The sequence below is a fragment of the Amblyomma maculatum genome, chromosome 2 (genome assembly GCF_055883805.1).
Source record: "Amblyomma maculatum isolate TAMU_Amacu chromosome 2, ASM5588380v1, whole genome shotgun sequence".
Lineage (NCBI taxonomy): Eukaryota > Metazoa > Arthropoda > Arachnida > Ixodida > Ixodidae > Amblyomma > Amblyomma maculatum.
The window spans coordinates 9,326,477-9,345,978 of record NC_139345.1 but is presented as its reverse complement, the minus strand read 5'-3'; the positions used below and the strand labels follow the sequence as shown (position 1 = coordinate 9,345,978).

At 45.9% G+C, this 19,502-nt stretch overlaps 2 protein-coding genes across 5 annotated transcripts in view; both read right to left on the bottom strand.

Annotated features, from left to right (window-relative positions):
- The window catches only part of LOC146197909 (aldehyde dehydrogenase, mitochondrial-like), a 31,947-nt gene extending 30,576 nt beyond the window's left edge, over positions 1-1,371 (bottom strand). Inside the window, exons 1-3 of one of the 2 annotated variants that reach the window (XM_084593184.1) lie at positions 1,046-1,371; positions 725-899; positions 483-587 (exon numbers count right to left, since the gene is read on the bottom strand). In XM_084593184.1, the coding sequence (XP_084449310.1) occupies positions 483-587; positions 725-841 (222 nt within the window). In that variant the 5' untranslated portion in view covers positions 842-899; positions 1,046-1,371. Of the gene's footprint in view, positions 1-482; positions 588-724; positions 995-1,045 lie in introns of those variants that run through there. The other variant, XM_084593185.1, reaches the window with a different exon arrangement.
- Positions 1,372-2,753: 1,382 nt separating this feature from the next.
- Zn72D (Zinc-finger protein 72D) overlaps positions 2,754-19,502 on the bottom strand; it is a 58,451-nt gene continuing 41,702 nt past the window's right edge. For 2 of the 3 annotated variants that reach the window (XM_084593182.1, XM_084593180.1), the window contains 7 exons: positions 16,456-16,597; positions 14,407-14,492; positions 13,194-13,289; positions 11,223-11,334; positions 11,052-11,149; positions 6,769-6,901; positions 2,754-3,458 (listed from right to left, as the gene is read on the bottom strand). In XM_084593182.1, the coding sequence (XP_084449308.1) occupies positions 3,373-3,458; positions 6,769-6,901; positions 11,052-11,149; positions 11,223-11,334; positions 13,194-13,289; positions 14,407-14,492; positions 16,456-16,597 (753 nt within the window). In that variant the 3' untranslated portion in view covers positions 2,754-3,372. Of the gene's footprint in view, positions 3,459-6,768; positions 6,902-11,051; positions 11,150-11,222; positions 11,335-13,193; positions 13,290-14,406; positions 14,493-16,455; positions 16,598-19,502 lie in introns of those variants that run through there. The other variant, XM_084593183.1, reaches the window with a different exon arrangement.

Genomic DNA, 19,502 nt, shown 5'->3' with positions numbered 1-19,502 from the left:
ACTTTTTTTCCGCCGAAAGTTCCGAGCAATCCAAATTGCTCTTTGTTTTCTCTACTACCAGCTTGAGCACAGTGTATCATCCATTTGAAATGTTTTGCACCGACAGAACTTGTTTTTTTGCCATGTAAGAGAGCTCGATGCACTCAACACTACAAAAGCTCAGAGGGAGTAGGACAAATGTTTCTTTCACTCTTTAATGTGCCCTGGCAATCCCTTAATTGCAACTATTAAACGAATAGCCGACTGCCTCTAAACATACACGACACAACCCGTATGCTTTTTGTATGAGCAGTTCTTATGGCACTTTTGTTTTTGTTTTTTTTTCAGAGCTCTGCACAAGAAATTAAATGTACGTGTGACAATGGCACCTGGCTCCCGAACTCAAATTATTGTGAATTATACTCAAATTAACCGCTTCAGAGGTTCGATGGCTTAAAGGTTAATCAAAGGCGTCACATGACAAAAAGGAGAACCGTCCTTACCTTATCACTTGCCTGCACTTGAGTTATTACTTCTCCTGTAGTTGGATTAACAGTGGGAAAAGTCTTGCCGGAGACGGAGTTGTGCCATTCATTGTTAATAAATATCTGTCGGAAGAGCAAAATGGAACAATTAAGGGTTAACAATTAAGACGAGAAATTTACCGTGCACAAAAAGTTCGTTTTACGAACACCGCTCGTTTCCTCGCAGTTCACTAATGCTAACGCACACTACTGCTACTTACCTTAGTGTAATTTACGTCCGGGTTCCGAACTGGCTCAACAGCAACAGCAGCGGTGGACTGATGCAGTAGACCGCACCGCCTAACAAGCGACAAATTACGCGCTGCCGCTCGCAGCATGACTGTCAACGCCTCAGGTCAGTTCCCTGCAGCGCACGGCTACCGAGTTAACAGCTGCCTGCGAACGAAAGCGCGGGACAGCTGTTCAGAGGCGGAAATACAGCCCGTCCGCTCAGCCAGCACAGCTAGAATCACGGAAGCAGCAACGCTCCAGTTTTTTTTTTTTTTTTTTTTTTTTTTTTAGACAGTCCACACGGTCCACACCTGGCAGCGCGTCCTTTGCCCTTTACCCTTCGCTCAGCTGGAAGTACTCTTTCAGCGCCAGTCGGTCTTGCTTGTGGGCTTGTGGCGTCACGTGCGCAATTTGCGCTATTAGTTCTATTGGTTTTACAACCTACAACCACTACAACTGCTACAAAACTACCGCCTCCCAGTTTCTGCCGGCGTCAGCACATGGAGGAATGAGTCAGCAGCCCAACCGACGCCCCGACGCTCGCTCGTTTTCCCGTCTGCAAATGCTAAAAAAAGAACCGAGGCGCCGAGGCTCCGAGCGCAGACAGATAAGCGTGCCCAGATTCCGAGAGCAGACAGATAAGCCAAGGTTGGATAAGCTTGCGTAGTTGTTACACGTTGGTTGTTACCCTGTTGCACCACGGCGCTCACTGCTGCTAGCGGGCGCTGCCGTTCCATAGCAAATATTGACAAGAGAGGAAGCGCGGGTTCTGCTTAACTTCCAAGATTACGGTAGTGGTTTCGGACAGAAATACAAGCCGGACGCACATACATTGACCTTGGCAGACACTGCGGAGCTCGCGGTCGACCTAGTCGAGCGATTGCAGCTCAGCCAGAGTCGTCTGCCCACGGTGTCGTTTTATAGAGCTGCGCTGTTCGCAAAACGACGAAGTAAGTACATCACAAGTGTCGCAATTAAGCAATTGACACAGTTCAAATACGGTCCCTAATCCGACGCCGTCCGTAGCTACCCATGCAGAAGCGACGCGTATTTACAAATGCCGCAACATGAACTTCCCTCCTCTTCCCTGCTTTAAAAAGAAAAAAACAGCCGCTTCATTTTTTCTTCAACGTCCTCTCCCAACCTCACTCCCAGCGCGGAAAACTATAGGAAAACCATTTCCGCTAGACTGATCACAAGCTGGACGCACACTTTGGAGCTCGCGACGATCACAGGAAATAAGATTGGGATGGAGCGCATTTGGCAAGCACTCGCAGATTATGACTAGCAGCTTACCGGTATCGCTCAAGAGGAAAGTATACAACAGTTGCATCTTGCCTGTACTCACCTATGGGGCTGAAACGTGGAGGCTAACCAAGAGAGTTCTACTTAAGTTGAGGACAACCCAGAGGGCTATGGAACGAAAAATGGTAGGGGTAACATTAAGAGATAGGGAGCGTGCAGAGTGGGTCAAAGAAATAACTCGACATTCTAGTGGAAATTAATAAGAAATGGGCATGGGCAGGACATGTAGTGCGAAGAGAGGCTAACCGATGGTCGCTTAGGGTAACAAACTGGATTCCAAGGGAAGGAAAGCGTAGCAGGGAGCGGCAGAAAGTTAGGTGGGCGGATGAGGTTAAGAAGTTCGCAGGGGTCAAGTGGATGCAACTAGCATAGAACCGGGTTAGGTGGAGAAATATGGGAAAGGCCTTCGCCCTGCAGTGGGTATAGTCAGGCTGATGATGACCACAGTGTGATGCAACATGCATGAAAGGTCACCATTCGCCCTGAAAGTACCTCAAAAACGAACAAAGCCCCACTTCTTTTTTTTTCAATTCGACTGTGCAAGTACACTTGCACAATCAAGTGATCTGGGCACTGTCGTGCCCCTAGACACAGTTGATGGGCACAATCCATCATAAGATTAGGAACACATGCATTTCACCTAAGGCTCCTCTTGGTACGGTGGCACCTGTATCAACACTTTCCATGCACCAAAAAGCACACAAAACAAAGGCGTTCACAACGGCAAATCTTTATTCGTGCCCAGCACAAACTTTTCCAAACACACCATCACTATTTTTCTCCCTTTTTTTTTCTTCCAACCAAGCTCAAACGGTGTTTGCCTTTAGGAGTCCTATTTTTCTGCCCAGTTTTCAAAACAAGCCTCAATACAAAAGCAATGTGGGAAGGGCAAGGTGTCCAGCCTGATGCACTGAAGTAAAGCAGAAGTGATGTGTTGTTAATGAACACACTAAACACAACAGAAGGGAAAAGAAGGCAGCATTGCCGTCAATTTCGCAAGCTACAGCAATGCTGGGGTCGACAGGACTGCAGTGACAGGCACACAAAATGGAGGGAAACAGGGCGGTAGGCTGGAATGGGTTGTTCCGCTGGCCTCACTCAGTATCCAAAGTTTTGACCGCTGTCCCTTGAGAGGAGCACACAGACACCACAAAAGATGGAAAGCTTAAGAAAGTGCTACAGGCGTTTTCTCCACTAGCAGTGATGACAGAGTTCCTGGGGAAGCGGGGTGTTAAATACTGTGCTAGTGAAGTGCAAATCGGGCATGAATGGTCCCTCCCCCCACTTGCTTCACATCAGGGAAGAAGCTGCCCGCTGCTGCTGTTGTTTACTATCAGGCCTTGGCTGCCGGTGGATCGCTCTTGGGTGCAGCTGCTGCTGGTGTGGCTTCATCCTTTTTGTCCTTCTTGCCATCAGCACCTGCGGGAACCAGAACAAGCACACACTGCCTTCAGTAATTGCCAAGGACAAATCAAGTGCTACCATACTCCCATAGTTTTGTCACCAGTTTTTTCATTCAGCTTTGCGCCTGTGATAAAGCGGCAATCAGCATTTAAAACTAAAGCTCGGCCAATTTCGCAGACAGCTCAACTCTGAAAGAGATGTCTTCAAAAGGTAAGCACACAAAGAAGTTACCGGGGCACAGCCTCTTTGGCAGGCTGCAAAGGTCAATGCTGTGGACTACAAGCCGTGAGGGCACAAAACCGTAAGGCTAGCTATGAAAATTAAAAAACAAAATAAAAGCTCCTATCGCATCCCACTAACACTTTCTCCACTGCCTCTTGGAGAGAAAATCAAAACCATGAGAGCTTTTCATATAATTCTGCAATCATAATATCCAAACCCATGTGAAAAATATGACCGTATTAGCCATATGGAAGTATATCCTACTTCCTACTGCCTCTACAAAGCATTGGGCAGAAACAACAACAAAAAAAGTACATATTATGCTTAGAAACCATTTTAAGCGGGATCATATCAATGAGATTTTAATTTATATGGAAGTTAGCCAACTCACTGCCGTCAATCGCCGAGTGCACAGGCTTCTAACAGAGAACAGGAGTGCTTCATAAAGCTCTCAGAATATCTCTTTTAAGGGGAGATGCTCCTCGGAAACAAATTTTTTTTAATATTGATGTCACATAAATGAAAACTGCACCATTTATAGAGATTGATCTCCTCTTTCCAAATCTGTTTTTATTTCTGAGATAACTTCAAGCTTTCATGTTCTAAGTACCATGAACAGGTGAAAAACTGTGCATTTTACAAACCTACTGGGCATGCCAGTGAGCATGAGAAAGCAGTATAAGTTGCTTTTTCTTGTTCCTTATACTTCACTAAAGGCAAATAAGCAAGGAAATGGTTATCCTGCAGCATGCACCATTTTACTGGAATTTTTATCTCATGCTTCCTTTTCAGAAGCTAGTGTATAAATATATTTGAACTTTTCAGACTTACAAACTTCACCAATTGTAATAAAACCTAGATAACTGCATTCTACAGATCCTAAACATTATGCATGCCAAATTTGGTCTTGATCCGAGTACGACAAATGCATAAAATGTTGCATGCAATAACCATGTTTCACTCAAAATAAGAAGTTGAGAAAAATGCAAATGAAAGTTGTAAATGCTCTTTACTACTGTTCTAGCTGGACTATGTGCATGAAAATTTGAGGCAATACAGGCCAAGGCATCCTCCTACAGTGTACAGCTTCAGTATTCCCCTGCACCATATGTTCGTCCCTCAGAGCTTTTGTTAGTAGCATCCGCGAGACAAGCCTTCTTAGCTAGACTGCAGCGACGAGCCCTTGCCTCAGCTGTCTGCTTTCTGGACATTCTTGAAATTCTGAATGTATCAGAATTCTTGCTCAGAGTGACAAGTTCTCTTGAGGGAAGGACACCCAGTTCTTCCAGCACATTCTCAAAGGCCTTGTGCCCCTTATTAAACCACAAGACCGCGAGTGATGTTGCCATCTCGACAACTGTGCGTGAGGCGAACCTCGCCTTGGGGCACAACAGCCAAATCTTGCTGTTGAGCGATTCAGCTGCGTTTTGCGTTTTCCCCTTCACACAGCGAGAGAGCAGCTGTTCATTTGTGAGCCTCTTATATACAGGGTCATGAATATTTGGGGGCTGGGATTTGAAAAATTCCTATGCAAAGTCTACTACCCCATTCGAGCTGAAATAACGCTCACAAAGTAGAAATATATCGTCCACGTTATCTGATAAGTGATTCAACATCGGTGCTTGCCTAGATTTTCTGAAATCGAGAAAAAACTGCTCTCGGCGGCGTGCACACTTTTCGCAGAAGAGAGTCAAAGAGCTATTTTGACATGGTGCGTCATCTGTCGGACAGCGAGGCAAGCTCCATCCCGGCCGTTAGCGCGCTTGCCTCGCTGTTCGACAGATGACCTGAGAACATCAGGGACACCAGGTGGCAATATAATGAGCTGCGTGCCATGCCTCTGCAAAGAATCTTTCTCTTAGTGCTGCTCAGACGATTATCTTGAGGCGAAAGCCTTTAATGCCTCATCGTTGTCAGCAGGAACTGTCGGCAGAGGGTGTCACACTTTCGAGGGAAATGGTTAAAAATAAAGAAATAAACCTTGCCTCCACCGGGAATAGAACCTCCATCCCTTGGATGCCCAGCAGAGTGCTTTACCAACTGTGCCACGCCCCGGATCGTGAAACGTTCATCGTAATTCCCCTTGTCTACCGTGAGAATAACAGGATTTCGCAGGTAACAGATACTGCTCCTTCAATTTCCTGCAAACGAATTATAGAACGATGGTGAACTTTGATAAGTTTAATGGAATGCTGATTGTGTTCGACAAGGGGCGCGCCATGTCACGACTGATCATGACGTCACCAGGCGATTTATGCATTGACTAAGCTGACCCCACCGGGTGTCCGATTCAGGCGTCCATGTGGTGCCTTTCATTTGGCGCTTTCTCAAACGCTGCACCACACAGCAAACAGAAGCAGACCCAGATGTCTAGGAAGCATTAGTACAGCAGGCATCAGCGGCGTTTGGAATTTATTTACAGGATATAAGAGGCGCAGTATCTGTAACAAATCTCCGTGGACACATGTACCTCATCGTAACGCAAGGTAGGAAGATGGGAGTGAAAGAAGAGCGGGAGATAGAAGTGCTGAAGGAGGACTACGATCCACCGCACTATAATGGCTTTTGCCCCATCGCACTTTAGTGGTCCAAAGTGCCCTCTAGAATTTTTTTTCACGGATAGAGCGAGCCAGGTTGGCTGCGCGACCTTGGCCACCTGCTGACAGTGCTGACAGTATTGCCGTGTGACAAGGTGAACCTCAAGTCCACTTTAAAAGTAGCCCTCAGCCTAGCATGGTTGTTTTGAACGAGTCACTCGTACCACATGTGAGGAAGCAGGCGCTCGATGCACCGGCTGTCATGCCGCGAAGACAGCCTATTTGACTGAATGAAGGCTTGCACAGATTTGCATGGCCTGCTTTAATGCCAAAGTGATGCTAGAAATCAGCTGTACCCTAATTTTAACGCTTTTTAGTGCATCTCTACATTGCAGCAGTAACACAGCTTAAAATTGACAGTCCTTTTTCCAAAGCAGCGTCCTCTGATAGCTTTATAGCATGCCCCAAATCGCCAAAATTGGAACACAAAGGAAGCAAAAGCGCCGAGTGTTAACTACCAAATCCTAACCAACACAGTGAGCAAACAGCAATGGGCACTCGCTCACCTTCATGGTCAGCAGCCTCGCCATCCCGCCTACGTTTGCGGTTCAGCAGGTTGCGGGCAAACTTGGGCGGTGGCAATGGGTCCATGCCCAAAACTTTGTGTATCTGACGGAAGGCTACCAGGCGCAAAGCATGCTGCAAGAAGAGTGGTAGAACTCTTATGAAAGACTGGCATTTTAAAATCAGAAGTGCACCTTCCAGGCACAGTCTAAACAAACAAAAAAATTTTGTGCATCATTAAAACACAAAATTTAAGAAAGATGCATGTCAAGCATCTATTCCAATCATTAGTCATGGCAGTGTCCTCAATGTGAGGAATAGCATAATGCAAACAACAGAAACACCCCTGTGAAGACCTAGCTAAAGTGTTGCAACAAAATGCGACCTTTCAGTTGACATTGTAAACCAATTCACTATCCCTGGATTACTGGGAGGTTGCAGTGGAAACACTTGCTACTTCTTTGCATGTCATCACCACAGAACTCGCAATAATTTTATTGGTCTGCCTGGCTAAGAGTCTCAACTAGTTGACTTGGCATTCCCTAGAGTCAAGGCAAGCACACAAACCACCATGTCACAGGATGCCACCATACTAGTAATCACTAACATTAGGCTGACAACAAAAAACTTAACACGTCTCACCAAGCAACTGAAGATCAATACAATCATTAAAAGAATAAATGCGGAATTCATCAAACCTCAGAGGAAAGGTCCTACAGTGTAATCCATTTATAATAATACTATATATAACAATACATTGTTTATAACAATCAGATTGCTGTGATTTATCAGTTTTTCCACTGCCTTCATAAAAAAATAAACCATATACATATAACCATCAATCATCAGCGGCATATCGGATACAGTGATAGCTTTCTGGTCTCCCGAAAGATGTTTGCCACGAAAATTTGAATATTTCATAATGTGAAAACTTGACATAAGTGATCAACGGACCTGCGTGGAGAAATCTGCGTGGCACATTGCATGCGATTAGGAAACGAGCGCTATCATCATTGCAAATGCTGCCTGTCGCTGCGCGGTGCAGCCATATCATCATTGCCATCGTCCGTCTGTGCTCCTGTGCGAGGCAAGATGTAGAATTCTGTGGACGCGATCACACCGTGCCAAGTACAGTAAAATCGTGGTGACACGAATTTGCGATATTCCCCAGCCAGAGTGCACTGTGTAAAATGTGCAAAATTTTAGATGTTCTGAACACTGTCCCGCGCCACTACAGAGGATACGAGCGCGTGAACTGCGACCGCAACTTTAAGTACTACGCACTGCCTACACATCATTGACTCCACAATTGTCAGCCGCGCTGGCGCAGTATGTATGCATCACGAGCAGTTTGTGGTAACACGTGGTCCACACCTCACTCCCGTCGCGATTGTCTGTCGGGCTCACGGCACCAAAGGCTATCTGCAGCGCGTGGCCCACAAACCACAGACATCGCAACTGCAGCAGCTGGCAGTGGCATACGCGGCGAGCAGACACGGACCGCACATCGCTGGCTCCACGATAGCGATCCGCGAGCAGTCTGCGGCGTTGTGCGGCCCGCATGTCGCCATCTCCTGTGGGGCTGTACGTGCCGCGAGAAGTGCACAGAGCCGGGTGGACTGCATATTGCCGGCAAGGTGATCGTTTTCAACGCCGTGAGAAGTTTGCAGCGGCGCTTGGCCTCTAGTTGGCGGCGCATGAGGTGGGCACACACAGGCCACACATTGTAGACAGGCCACGCGCTCCCGTGTTCCCTCTCATATTGCTTCTAGATGTACGACGTTCGACGAGGTTCATACACTGCTGGTAAGCAAGCAAGGCTACATGCATGCGAAAATACCCCTCCAATCTCTCTCTTCTCTTTTTACGCTCGTCCAGATACAACAATAATTGTTTATAAGATAAAAATTTCCGATATTCTCAGTACTGTTATCAGTGGACTGCACTGTATATTATAGTTGAAAGGTACAAACAGGTACCATATTTACATGGATAAATGTGACTGTAAATAAATACAAAAGAGGAGTTAGAAAATTCACACACAAAAAAAAAAAAAGAAAAAAAAAAAGAAAGAAAAGAGAATCTTGGCTGTCAGCTTTAAAGGTATGCTGAAAAAAATTGCCGCCGAGATTTTCAGTGCAGATGGTATCGCATTGGAAGTGACCAAAACAATCCACATTATTAACAGAATTGAGCGGAAAGTATTTTAATTATGATTTCTCAAATCGCCGCACCTAGCGGGCTCCTGTGAAAGCTGTGACAAAACCAGATATCACATCACATTTACCTGCCTCCCTCCATGCCTCCCTAGCCACCCCCATCGCGAGCAGTCGCACCTATTCATTTTTCCTTTCCCCCGTGGCACTACAAAGCACACAGACGGACTTTTTTTTTTTGTGACTCATGTTCCTGCGCACAATTCATCGTTCCCTCCCAGCGTGCAAACATTTGTCCGCAATACGCGCCCTCCGTACGCGTCCCACACGAATGCAGCATTCCACACTTCGCAGCATTGTTCACGGCACGACACGGGGAACAGACACTGCGTGTAGCCGGTCAACCAACTTGAGGTGCGGGGGCCGCGGCGGCGGGATCGCGGGGCCATGACGTTGCTAAGGGTAAATGTGGCGTAACACCCACTGGCTCACAGTCAGGAGCGCACTGCCTCTGACCCGGCAGCCGCTCAGAAAAGGTAAAACATACAGCCATCCGCTTAAAACTAACCAGAATTATGTGTCTGTACTAGTGTAATCGTATCTCAGAAATCCTCAATATTCTTGGATATTTGTTCAGTATACCTTTAAGTTACACATGTGCTGCGATGCAGTGGGGGTATGTGCCACACGTTCTTATAAAATTTTTTTGCCTAGACACATTTGTCTTTTGCTGCATTCTGTTAATTTGAATACTTCTTGCGATGTCGATGATTTTGAATCAAAAAGGTTTTGCCGTATCACTCGGCATTCAGTGGGGCAGAAAATGTGTTTAGCCCAGACCCCAGTATATATATATAAAAAAAAAAAAAAACCTTTAAAAAACTACTCAGTTTTTCACTAGTAAACTTACCAAGAGTACACCCCAGTCTTTTCAGGGTCGTTCAATACCTACTTCTTTTATGTCCACTTAAGATTTTACTCAGCTTTTACCAAATTTATCGTATAAACTGTATTATAAGTCAACCTCCTTACCGTAAAGTGAAAAAAAAAATTTTTAAAAGTAGAGAAGCGCATATAGTTTTTACAGCATTGGCTGTGTGTCTGCATCAACGAAGCTACGATCTCGCTCCAAACTTTCAGCAGCGTCGTCGGAAGACCACTCTGCTGCTCACCCCCTCGTCACCTAGTTCCATCAAGCGTGTTACTTATACAGAATTTTTTTAAAGGTTGCATGCGAACAGCTGATCTTGTCACCGGAGGGCGGCCATGTTGCTGTTCGCTTCGTTAAACATTCAACTTCTTCTGGAAAGCCACTGTAAACTGCCTCCACATGCCATTATTCATTGCCAAAGTGGCATTTTATACTCTCATAGGTCAAACGAAAGAGCGCACACAGATAAATGCACTTGAGACGGGGGAAAAAAATGCCAGCAACTGCAGGATGTCGATACGGTTTTGGCTGTTCGTTCATGAGCAGGCATGCCACTTGTTGCCAGACTGCTTCAAATTCTAAGACAAGGGGCAACTTTAGCTTGCTTTTTTTTTAAAGAAAAATCTCTACCTATATTCTGGTTTATACGGTACACCTTGACTCAAAGCCCTTGCTGCGAACAACACCAAGCTACACTATATCATTCAGTTTGGGCCTGCATAGCACCATCTGGTGACATACCACCTTGTAAATTTCCCAACTCAGTCCTCTTGTACAGACCTTAAACAGCATGGAGCCAACCAACCAGCGCTGACTATCGAGTGGGCCAATTGGCTTGGTTGTGTTATGGAATTTAGGTTGTGTTATGGAATTTAACGTCCCAAAGCGACTCAGGCTAAGAGAAACGCCGTAGCGGAGGGCTCCAGACATTGGGTTCTTTAATGTGCACCGATATCGCACAGCACGAGAGAGCATTGCTTTTCGCCTCCATTGAAAAGCGGTTGCCACTGCCGGGATTCGATCCCACGTCCTTGGGCACAGTAAGTAGCTGAGCCCCCTAACTACCACTGTGGTGGGGTTCGAGCGGGCCGAGAAAATGACGGTGGCAGACTGAACTCTGGCTGAGAACACTTATACCGTATCTTTTCCTTGGTACTGCTGAGTGCACAAGCTGTAAAGCAACAGCCAAGGCACCCACCTGAGCACTGGCAGTGATGTCTTCCCGAGCTTGGTCAGTGAGGCCAGCCAGAGCGTCCACTGGCTCCCGCTCGCAGGGGTCCAGCAGGCCAGGGCTACCTGCATGAGGGCACACGTGCTTTTCAATAACCACCGCGATAGTGGGGAAAGTAAAGTGGAAGGGGATACCTACCAGGCAAAAGAATGCCGCCGGCCACAGCCTCGAGGACACGTCGCAGGGCGTCACCAGGTGCCAGTGGCTGGCTGGCACTGCTCAGCACTTTCTCCACTAGAAGCTCCAGCGCCTGCATGAAACACAAGGAATAATGCACTTGAATCACGCTGCAAGTGTGCTACATAAACTACTGTTGATGATATAACATCTGGATGCCATGACAGGGTACAGGCAACGAGAGCAAAACTTTCACAGCCCATGCAATGATGCTGGTATACACACCCTATTCAGTATCAGGTTAGATGTATTATGGAACCGCCATAATGTTGGGCGGTTCGGAACTAAAAACACACACAAAAAAATAATGTTTCCGACATGTTGGCGCTGGTCTACCGACCGCTGCGAGATAAAATTAATTCGACTTCTCCCTGCTGCGCACCGCTCGTTTGTTCGACACCCAAGGTGCTTTGCAATGGCCGTCCAGCCGTGCAACCAGAGCTCGAATTTCATCAACGCCACATCAACAAATTCTGCAGGCTCTATATCTCTTTCTCTCTCCCTGATGTGTCGTGCGTGCCATGGTTGCCCGCAGAGCTGCAATGGCGTCATGTGAATAAGCTTTATAGCATGCAATAGATAATAACAGCATCCAAGGAACAAGAAAAGCAACATTATGGAGCTAGGCACCCTTCATACTCTCATGATCAAACCTCCATGCATTTAAATGGCTGTACATGTTGCACAACACAAGGACAAGACAGTTTTAAACATTGCGGTATGTTGTCAACACTTAAGCCCACATCTTTACAAAATATTTCTCAGAGTCTAGCGTTGATCTAAGGAGGAGTAAAAAAAAAAAAAAAAAAAAAAAATAAACTGCTTTGGTCTGGTTTGTTCCAAAGCAACTTGGGCTATGAGAGACACTGTAGTGGAGGACTCCGGAAATTTCGACCACATGGGGTTCATATTAACTGCACCTGATGTGGGCGCACAGGAAAAAAAATTTATCGTGGTCTGCTTCAAATTTTTTAGCTGCTTTTTAGTCTGAAGCACTAATTCAGAGGTTCAGAGCCTAGCAACAAGGTGTAATGTTTTTATGTCTCCTTCGTGCAGGTGTTTACTAAGAAGAGAGGATGAAACTGCGCTTTTCACTTTAAACCATTTACCAGTTAAACACATTTTGACCGCCTGGGGTTTAAACTGCACAGACATTGCGCACTACACGGGCCCCTTGGAAACTTTACGCAGTGCAAGACAAGCCAAAGGCGCATATCCCTAGTTACAAGCCAACTGCGATTATAGGAGTGCGAGAACGATAGTGGCACGCCAGAACTTAGGCACCAACTTTGAGGAGTTCGCAATGCAAGCACACTCGTCTAGATGGCTGCCTCCGGACCATGCATTTCGTTTGCCAGCAATTTCCCTATTTCAATGGCAATTATATCGATGGTAAATGATGCACTGACATCGGAAGCTAGTCAGTAACCACTTTAATAAGTTACTATCACCTTTGTACCTTTGGTGCTTCAAAAATTTGCCAACAAGTTTTTCTTCAATTTCTAAAAACTGCATTTTTGACACATTCGGCATTTTAGAGGAGTGATGCCTTTGGTTCTACATCAGCTAATGCTATCATTCTTTTTTTTTTGCTAGAAATATATTAAACCCATCAGCTGTGCAACAAATTTGAATTAAAGCACTGGCTAGGTAATAAAATTTTCAAAATAAATAATCATTCACCGAAACGTTTTCTCTTTCAGGTTTGACAAGCTGCAACTTGCATCCAAATTATCCTAGAATTCTAATTTACGCTTACTGCACTCCTTGGAGAGTCCAGATCACTTAGAATTTTCTCTCTGCAAGATCTGATGTTTAATTACGAAGGCTCTTCCAAACAAAAATACATGCTTTCATTGCTGTATCAAAAACTATTTGATGCAGAAGAAAAATGTTTGTAGCTTTAGAATAGGAACATTAAAATGCACTCACCCAGGAGTTGAGTGTGCTCCAGGTGGGCACACGATTGCAGAGGTCCCTCAGGATCCGTATGACCATGACACACGACTGCAGCCCACTCGCCCTAGCCTGCAAGACATGGCGAGCGCACGCAGCAAGCCCAACCCGCCAGGATGGCCGCAAGTCAGGCAAACAGTAGAGCCCCATAGACATCCGTCCTGTCCCCACCCCACACAAATGAAATGCAAAGACAACGCCGGCTGTTCCGGTGAGCCCCACATCTTTCCTCCCTGAAACCCCAGGGCCTGCCTCAAGGCTGCCTCTTGCAGACCATGTTTTTCCTACCTGCCAACGGCAGTTTAACAAAGCAAAAATGCTTATAGGCCTGGCTGGCAATGCTATGCCACAGATGCAAAGCTTGGGACTAAGCGAGGCCTAGTGAACGAAAGTCAAAATCCCATCCAGCGTTAAACTACTACTAGCAAAGCCACACAACCGAGTGTTACTGCTTCACACATGAAGACAAAATCTACCGAAGCAAACAGTCCAGACACTGGCACCGCACCCAGCTACCTGCTTAGTCACACCACCCTCCTGTTCTTGCCAATTGTCTCAATCATTCAGAAATTTCTCATACAGGGCTACAGACACACTGCTTACGATGTGCCTAACCAGGCAGTGAGCGTAAGGCAAAGACCCTGCAAGGCACCTAGGGCAATGTGGCAGCTCCAGACAGGTGGGCTGACAATGCCTGTGGCACCTGCAGAGAGGTGCCAGTGGGTTGCACTGCGCTGTCACATTGTGCACATAAGATGCATTTGCCAGCCATTCCCCCTTTTTTTTCTTTTTGCATGCTGTCTGCGTGCTCTCTCACAGCCAATGCAAGCTGTACTAAGTCAGCCTGGCACATATTTTTTTTTCTACCAGCCTAGCATTTTACTGCATGCCTACCCTGAGGCAGACAACCTTTTCTCTTGTTTATGTGCACAAGCAACAAGATGCATCAGGTGTCGAACTTTCCAGCCCCATGTTTTTCCTTTTAGTTATTTCCATTTCTTGCTTAGTGCTTCCTTGCTCCATTTGCTTAGGCCCTGGCATTTTTCTTTTTTTCTTAATCGGGCAACGCGCACTCGTGACGTTACTGAACAAGAGATGAGAGCAAACGACAAGAGAGATGACACAGGGGGAGGCCCCATGCGGAGGAGCACACTGCATGTGAGACATAAGGCTGAAAAGGTTTCCCAACCTGGAACCACTTGGCATGACGCAAGGCGGCTAGAGCATCCAGGCATTTCTGCCTGTCCAGAACATCCGGCGGGTCTTTTACACTGGCTAGAAACCAGACGGCAAAAAGGAGGGAGAGAGAGAGGCCCACGGGGGGCACAGCCAGTTAGTCGCCTCACGGCCGGGTGTTTGACCCCAGGCACTGTCATCCACCGCACACCGCAGGAGGGAGACAGCGGGGGTCAAAAATCCTTCCAGGCTACACAACTTTCACACACGACAACTGCAGAGAGAGAACCAATTAGCTCGCTACCGGCAGCAGCAAATCCAGTTCCGCTGCCTGTTCACTTTCTTTTTCTTTTCAAGAAACCCCCACACCCCTGGGGTGCCTGCCACTTTTCCGTCCGTGATTCGCCAGCTGGTTACTATATTCACCACCCAACACCAGCAGCACCCCGTTCACAATGCATTCCCACCAGAAAGAGGAGCCAGGAGATCACAACAGCCCACATTACCCAGTGCCAACAGTTGCCTTCAATGGCAAGAATGACATACAGAAGAACATACAGGAGGGAAACTTCACTGGCAACACTAGGTGGCATAGTGCAGCCTTGCTATATGCGACAACTCCACCACTCCGCTGCACTAAAGGCCATCAAGATTTCCGCTCCTGTACACCGTTCCTCCAAGGATAAAAAGGCAAAGGCCGCATTTCCCATTCGCACTCCACTGCACTGCACGCAGGGCATAGGCAGTAGAAGTGCTGGCTCTGTGCAGTGTCCAGACAGCCACCATACTGCTGACAGCCTTCCACAGGTAACCGAGAAAAGCAAGCATGATGAAAAACAATCCAAACGAGGACATCCACATGCATAATGGCAGCTTTTACAGCCCTAGTGTACGAGGAGTTCACATAAATCATCCAAGTTGTCCTGCTCTGACAGAGCCACCAGAAATGTGCTGAACGATATGAATTCACCTTTTGTCCCTTAAACAGTAAAGTCTCAGAAAAACAAAAATGACACAGGTAAGTTTGAAAGGAAAAAATCACTAAAGTATCTGCAAAATATATTTGGGAAAGTGAGGTGGTGGTGAGCAAATTTATTGTTTCTTGAGCGCTACAACTGCAGCCTATACTGATGGGTTGGCTCAATATCGCATAGGGTGGCCGGGAGCTAGACCCAGATAATTCTAATTTTCATGCCAAAGATTACTGATTGCATTTAAACCAAGATATACACGTTCTACACAACCTAAAGATTATGCATGCCAAATTTGGTGTTGATTGGACTAAAATAAGGACACAAAATGTTGTGCACAAAAGCCACGTTCGGCCCAAAATAAGAATTTGAGAAAAATGAGATTGAGATTTACAAAAGCTGTTTATTGTTGCTGTAGCAGCACTATCTGCATGAAAATTGCACACTATGCAGGCCAGGGTATCATGATACAGCGCACAATTTTAGAATTCACCAGCACTATATGTTGCTCCCTCAGAGACCTTGTGAGCAGCATTCTCAAGACGTTTTTTTATCACTACTTGCTGGGGGTTTGTGAAGCGGCAAAGATGGCTTCAGGCAGAAAAGGCATAATCCTACCGCCTTGCGAAATTCCAATGGCATGCAACACCGCGATTTGATGCGTCACGCGCTTGAATATGGGTCATATCAGCCCCTTTTCTAGCCACCTTGAGTGCTTTAACACAGTTTATAAATGATTTCGAGACTGTTTTAGGCTCGGATTTTTTATATGTGAAAGAGGAAGGAATCAATGTTGCTCAAACAGTCAAAATCACAAAAGTGACTTTCAGTGAAAATCGCAGTTTTCCGACCCGCGTCTCCCCTTAAACCGAGAAAGCCAACCTCTAGGCATCCATCACCACAGTCTGGCCACAGCAGGCCATTACCACATTAAGCACCAAGCAAATAAACTAGTATAGGCCCACTTAATACCTTATATACCTGGCACACTTCTAGTGACTCTTTCTCTGGGAATAAGAGCAATACTCAACACTGAGCGTTACGCAAAGCAAGCAAGCATATGGTTTGGTCCAAGGTGGGCAAACCCCTACCATTACTGGTGTCTCCGTCCCGCACTACAGGCGACGTAAGGGTTACCCAGACTGTAACTTTGGGATCAGAGTTGTTGGTCACTGATACAGCAGCATCCTGAGGGCTAGCACGCACCTCATACTTGTCATCAGGGGAAACAGTCTGCAAGGCAGAACAGAACTCATTCAGAAAGAAAAAACACTAAAAAAGCAAGAGAAAAAAAATCTGCTTATTTTGCTCACTAAGCCAACTTCACCCTGAGCAGGAACACCACTGTGCACGCACATAATGGTGAGGCGGGCAGCGTGTTAGCAAAGCAGCTCCACAAATGCTGACAATTATTACGGTGCTGCAAAACACTCTGCTTGAATAATATAGTTTGGTTCAATAGGGCTTAACGTCCCAAAAGCAGCTCGTGCTTTGAGGGATGTCGTAGTGGAGGGCTCTGGTAATCTTGACCACCTGGGGATCTGAAAAAAAGAGCGCTGGCATTGTATGGTACGTCATTGCCTTGCCTTTTGTATTCGTCATAAAAACAGCAGTCATGGCCGGGATCAAACCTCCATCCTCGGAATGCAGTTAAATATAATCATCCTTATAATGTCTCTGCTTCGTTGTTCTTCCAGACCCACCATAAACCTCATCCAGCATAGCTTTTTACCTGACCCCGAGTAAACAACACCTACAGTGAACAGCTGTTACAATTTGCAGGAACTAAGGTTTACAATAGTTTGTCTATATAGATAAAATATTAGCCTACGGCGTACCCCTAATTTTGAAAAAAACTCACATTTTAAAATGGGCGCAGCAAATCCGCCACTGGAATTTTTTCATGGTTTCTAATGCTTTAGTTTAATGCTCAACTTTTTTAGCAGTTTTGTGCTTAGCAAATGTAATGTTGTAGTTTTAAATCCCACATTGTTTTTAATGCATTATATTGTTGCGAAGGTCAGCAGTGGTGCTAGAGGAGCTGTCAAGCTAGGCAAGGATTAAATCATCTTTCACCCTGTCGCCATGCTGTGCGGTCTTCTTGCTTGTCGCCACGTATCAATATAATAAACTGAAAACTTTGATTACAGCCACTGGCAGATTTTTCAGACGCCAGATTTTCCACATCTGCCCGATTGCTTCAGAGTCAATGTATAACACCAACCAAAATTTCGAACGTTTGAAACTTTTCTCATTTGATTTTCCGGACCTCAATCGCAGGTAAAAAGCTATGAAAAATTGCCTCCAACATTGCTGCCATTTTGTTTTCCAGCAAACTCGAACACAGACACCACTAGCTGTGGGATGTTAATGGATCCGTGGCTCCCTGAATTCGGGCGGTCTGAACCACGTGTCCCTGCTCCACGGTTCCATCGACCGGCACAGACAAAGCTCCGCCCCACAGAGGACGGGCCAAAAAGCATGAGCGTTCTTGTATCGCATTAGTATCATACGTTACGGCTTGCAAGCAGCTGCAAGTGAGTGTTCAGACAGCGATGTGCAAGAATGCAAGAAAAAAAAAGTTAAAAATTTGCACGCCTGTCTAGTGCCCCGATGTTGACAATAGACACTGGTTTTAATTCATTTTACAACACACTGCATGTCGCAACTACACGACCTACGAGAAAGCTTTGCATGAAATACGGAAAGCTTCGCACAACATGTGTTCAGACTCCAGATGGTTGCTAAAGCTAATAAAACAGCATTTTTTTTTTTGTTCTTTACAAATGAACCCACGTAGCAGGTGACTTTCGCTGTTTTCACAGGGACAGCCCCCACATTCACATTTTTTATTCACGTGGGAGGAGAAAAGGCAGTAATGTAGTACAACGTGGAAGCAGTGAGGATTCACCCCAACTGTTCTGCCGGTATTCTGTGCCATTCTGCTTGAACATTGTGCCGCTCCACCCATTGCGTGTTTTTTCCTGCAGTCGCCATTGCATCGGAGAGGGGACCGGCACTGGGGAGATTAACGCAGAAACAGACTAACCAGTTTTTCAATCTGCCAGTACATAAGTGGTGTTTTTAATGTGAATTCGTTTTTTTTGGACTGCTGAGTTTTTCTGGGCGTTTTTTTCGGCCCCTTTAGGGTCTGCAAAATCGGTGGGAGGTGGGAGACTCCTACATGATGATTAATAATGCAAAGCATGCTTTGTGTGATGGCCAGTAGGGAATGTCCGGAATGAGGTGTTCCAAATCCCAATCAAATTGAGAATCACGTGCAACAATGTTATCTAGCGTATGACGTCTTGTGCATGGATAGTTGTGCCAAGCTCTGACTTTGCTCACGTGACCCGCGGCCACCCATCTGGGCAAGATGGCTCTGACCTAGCCCGCTTGCCCACAGGCATCATGGAAATTTTGCATCCGTTAAAAGGAAGAAGGATGTGTAAACAGTTAAATGCTTCTATGACCAGCAGTGGCTAGTCAGAATGCGCCGCCTTCTGCAGCTTCAGTGGGAGAGCCCTTAGAGGTTCAGCGACACGCAATTAGTGGCACACTCTCACCTGGCAACACCACACTGCAGGCACACTGTCAGTAAGCGTGCACTTAATTCCTACATTTGAGCTGCAGGCAAGCAAAGAGGTTTATTCGTTTTGCATGATGCAAACACTTGAGAGACACTGCTGCCTGCTTGTACAGAGACAGCACTTCTAAATGGAGTGTGAGCAGAAGACGTGCTGGCATCTTAAGACATCTAGAGAGTCAGAGCAGGTTTGTTACTGGCATTTTTTTTTTTTTTTTTTTTAGAGTTAGCAGTATGAGTTCATCCAGAGATCAACATTTACAGAGAGATGTAGTGCGACCCTTGTAGAGCTTTTAGGATGTGGTTGTGAAATTGCACATTTTTTTGAATCCTTGGAAAAAAAAAAAGTGCACAATAATATTACACCAAAATAGGGATGCATTCACAGCATGAGGGAGGGGGGGGGGGGGGGGGGAATAAATTTCAGCAACCAGAATAGCAGGTGAGTTTTATAACATGAATGCAACACTTTTGCTAGATTTCTGATCATATAATGCCCAGTTTCTATAAAGGCTCTACTACGCTAACAAATCTGAGCAATAAGGTGCACAT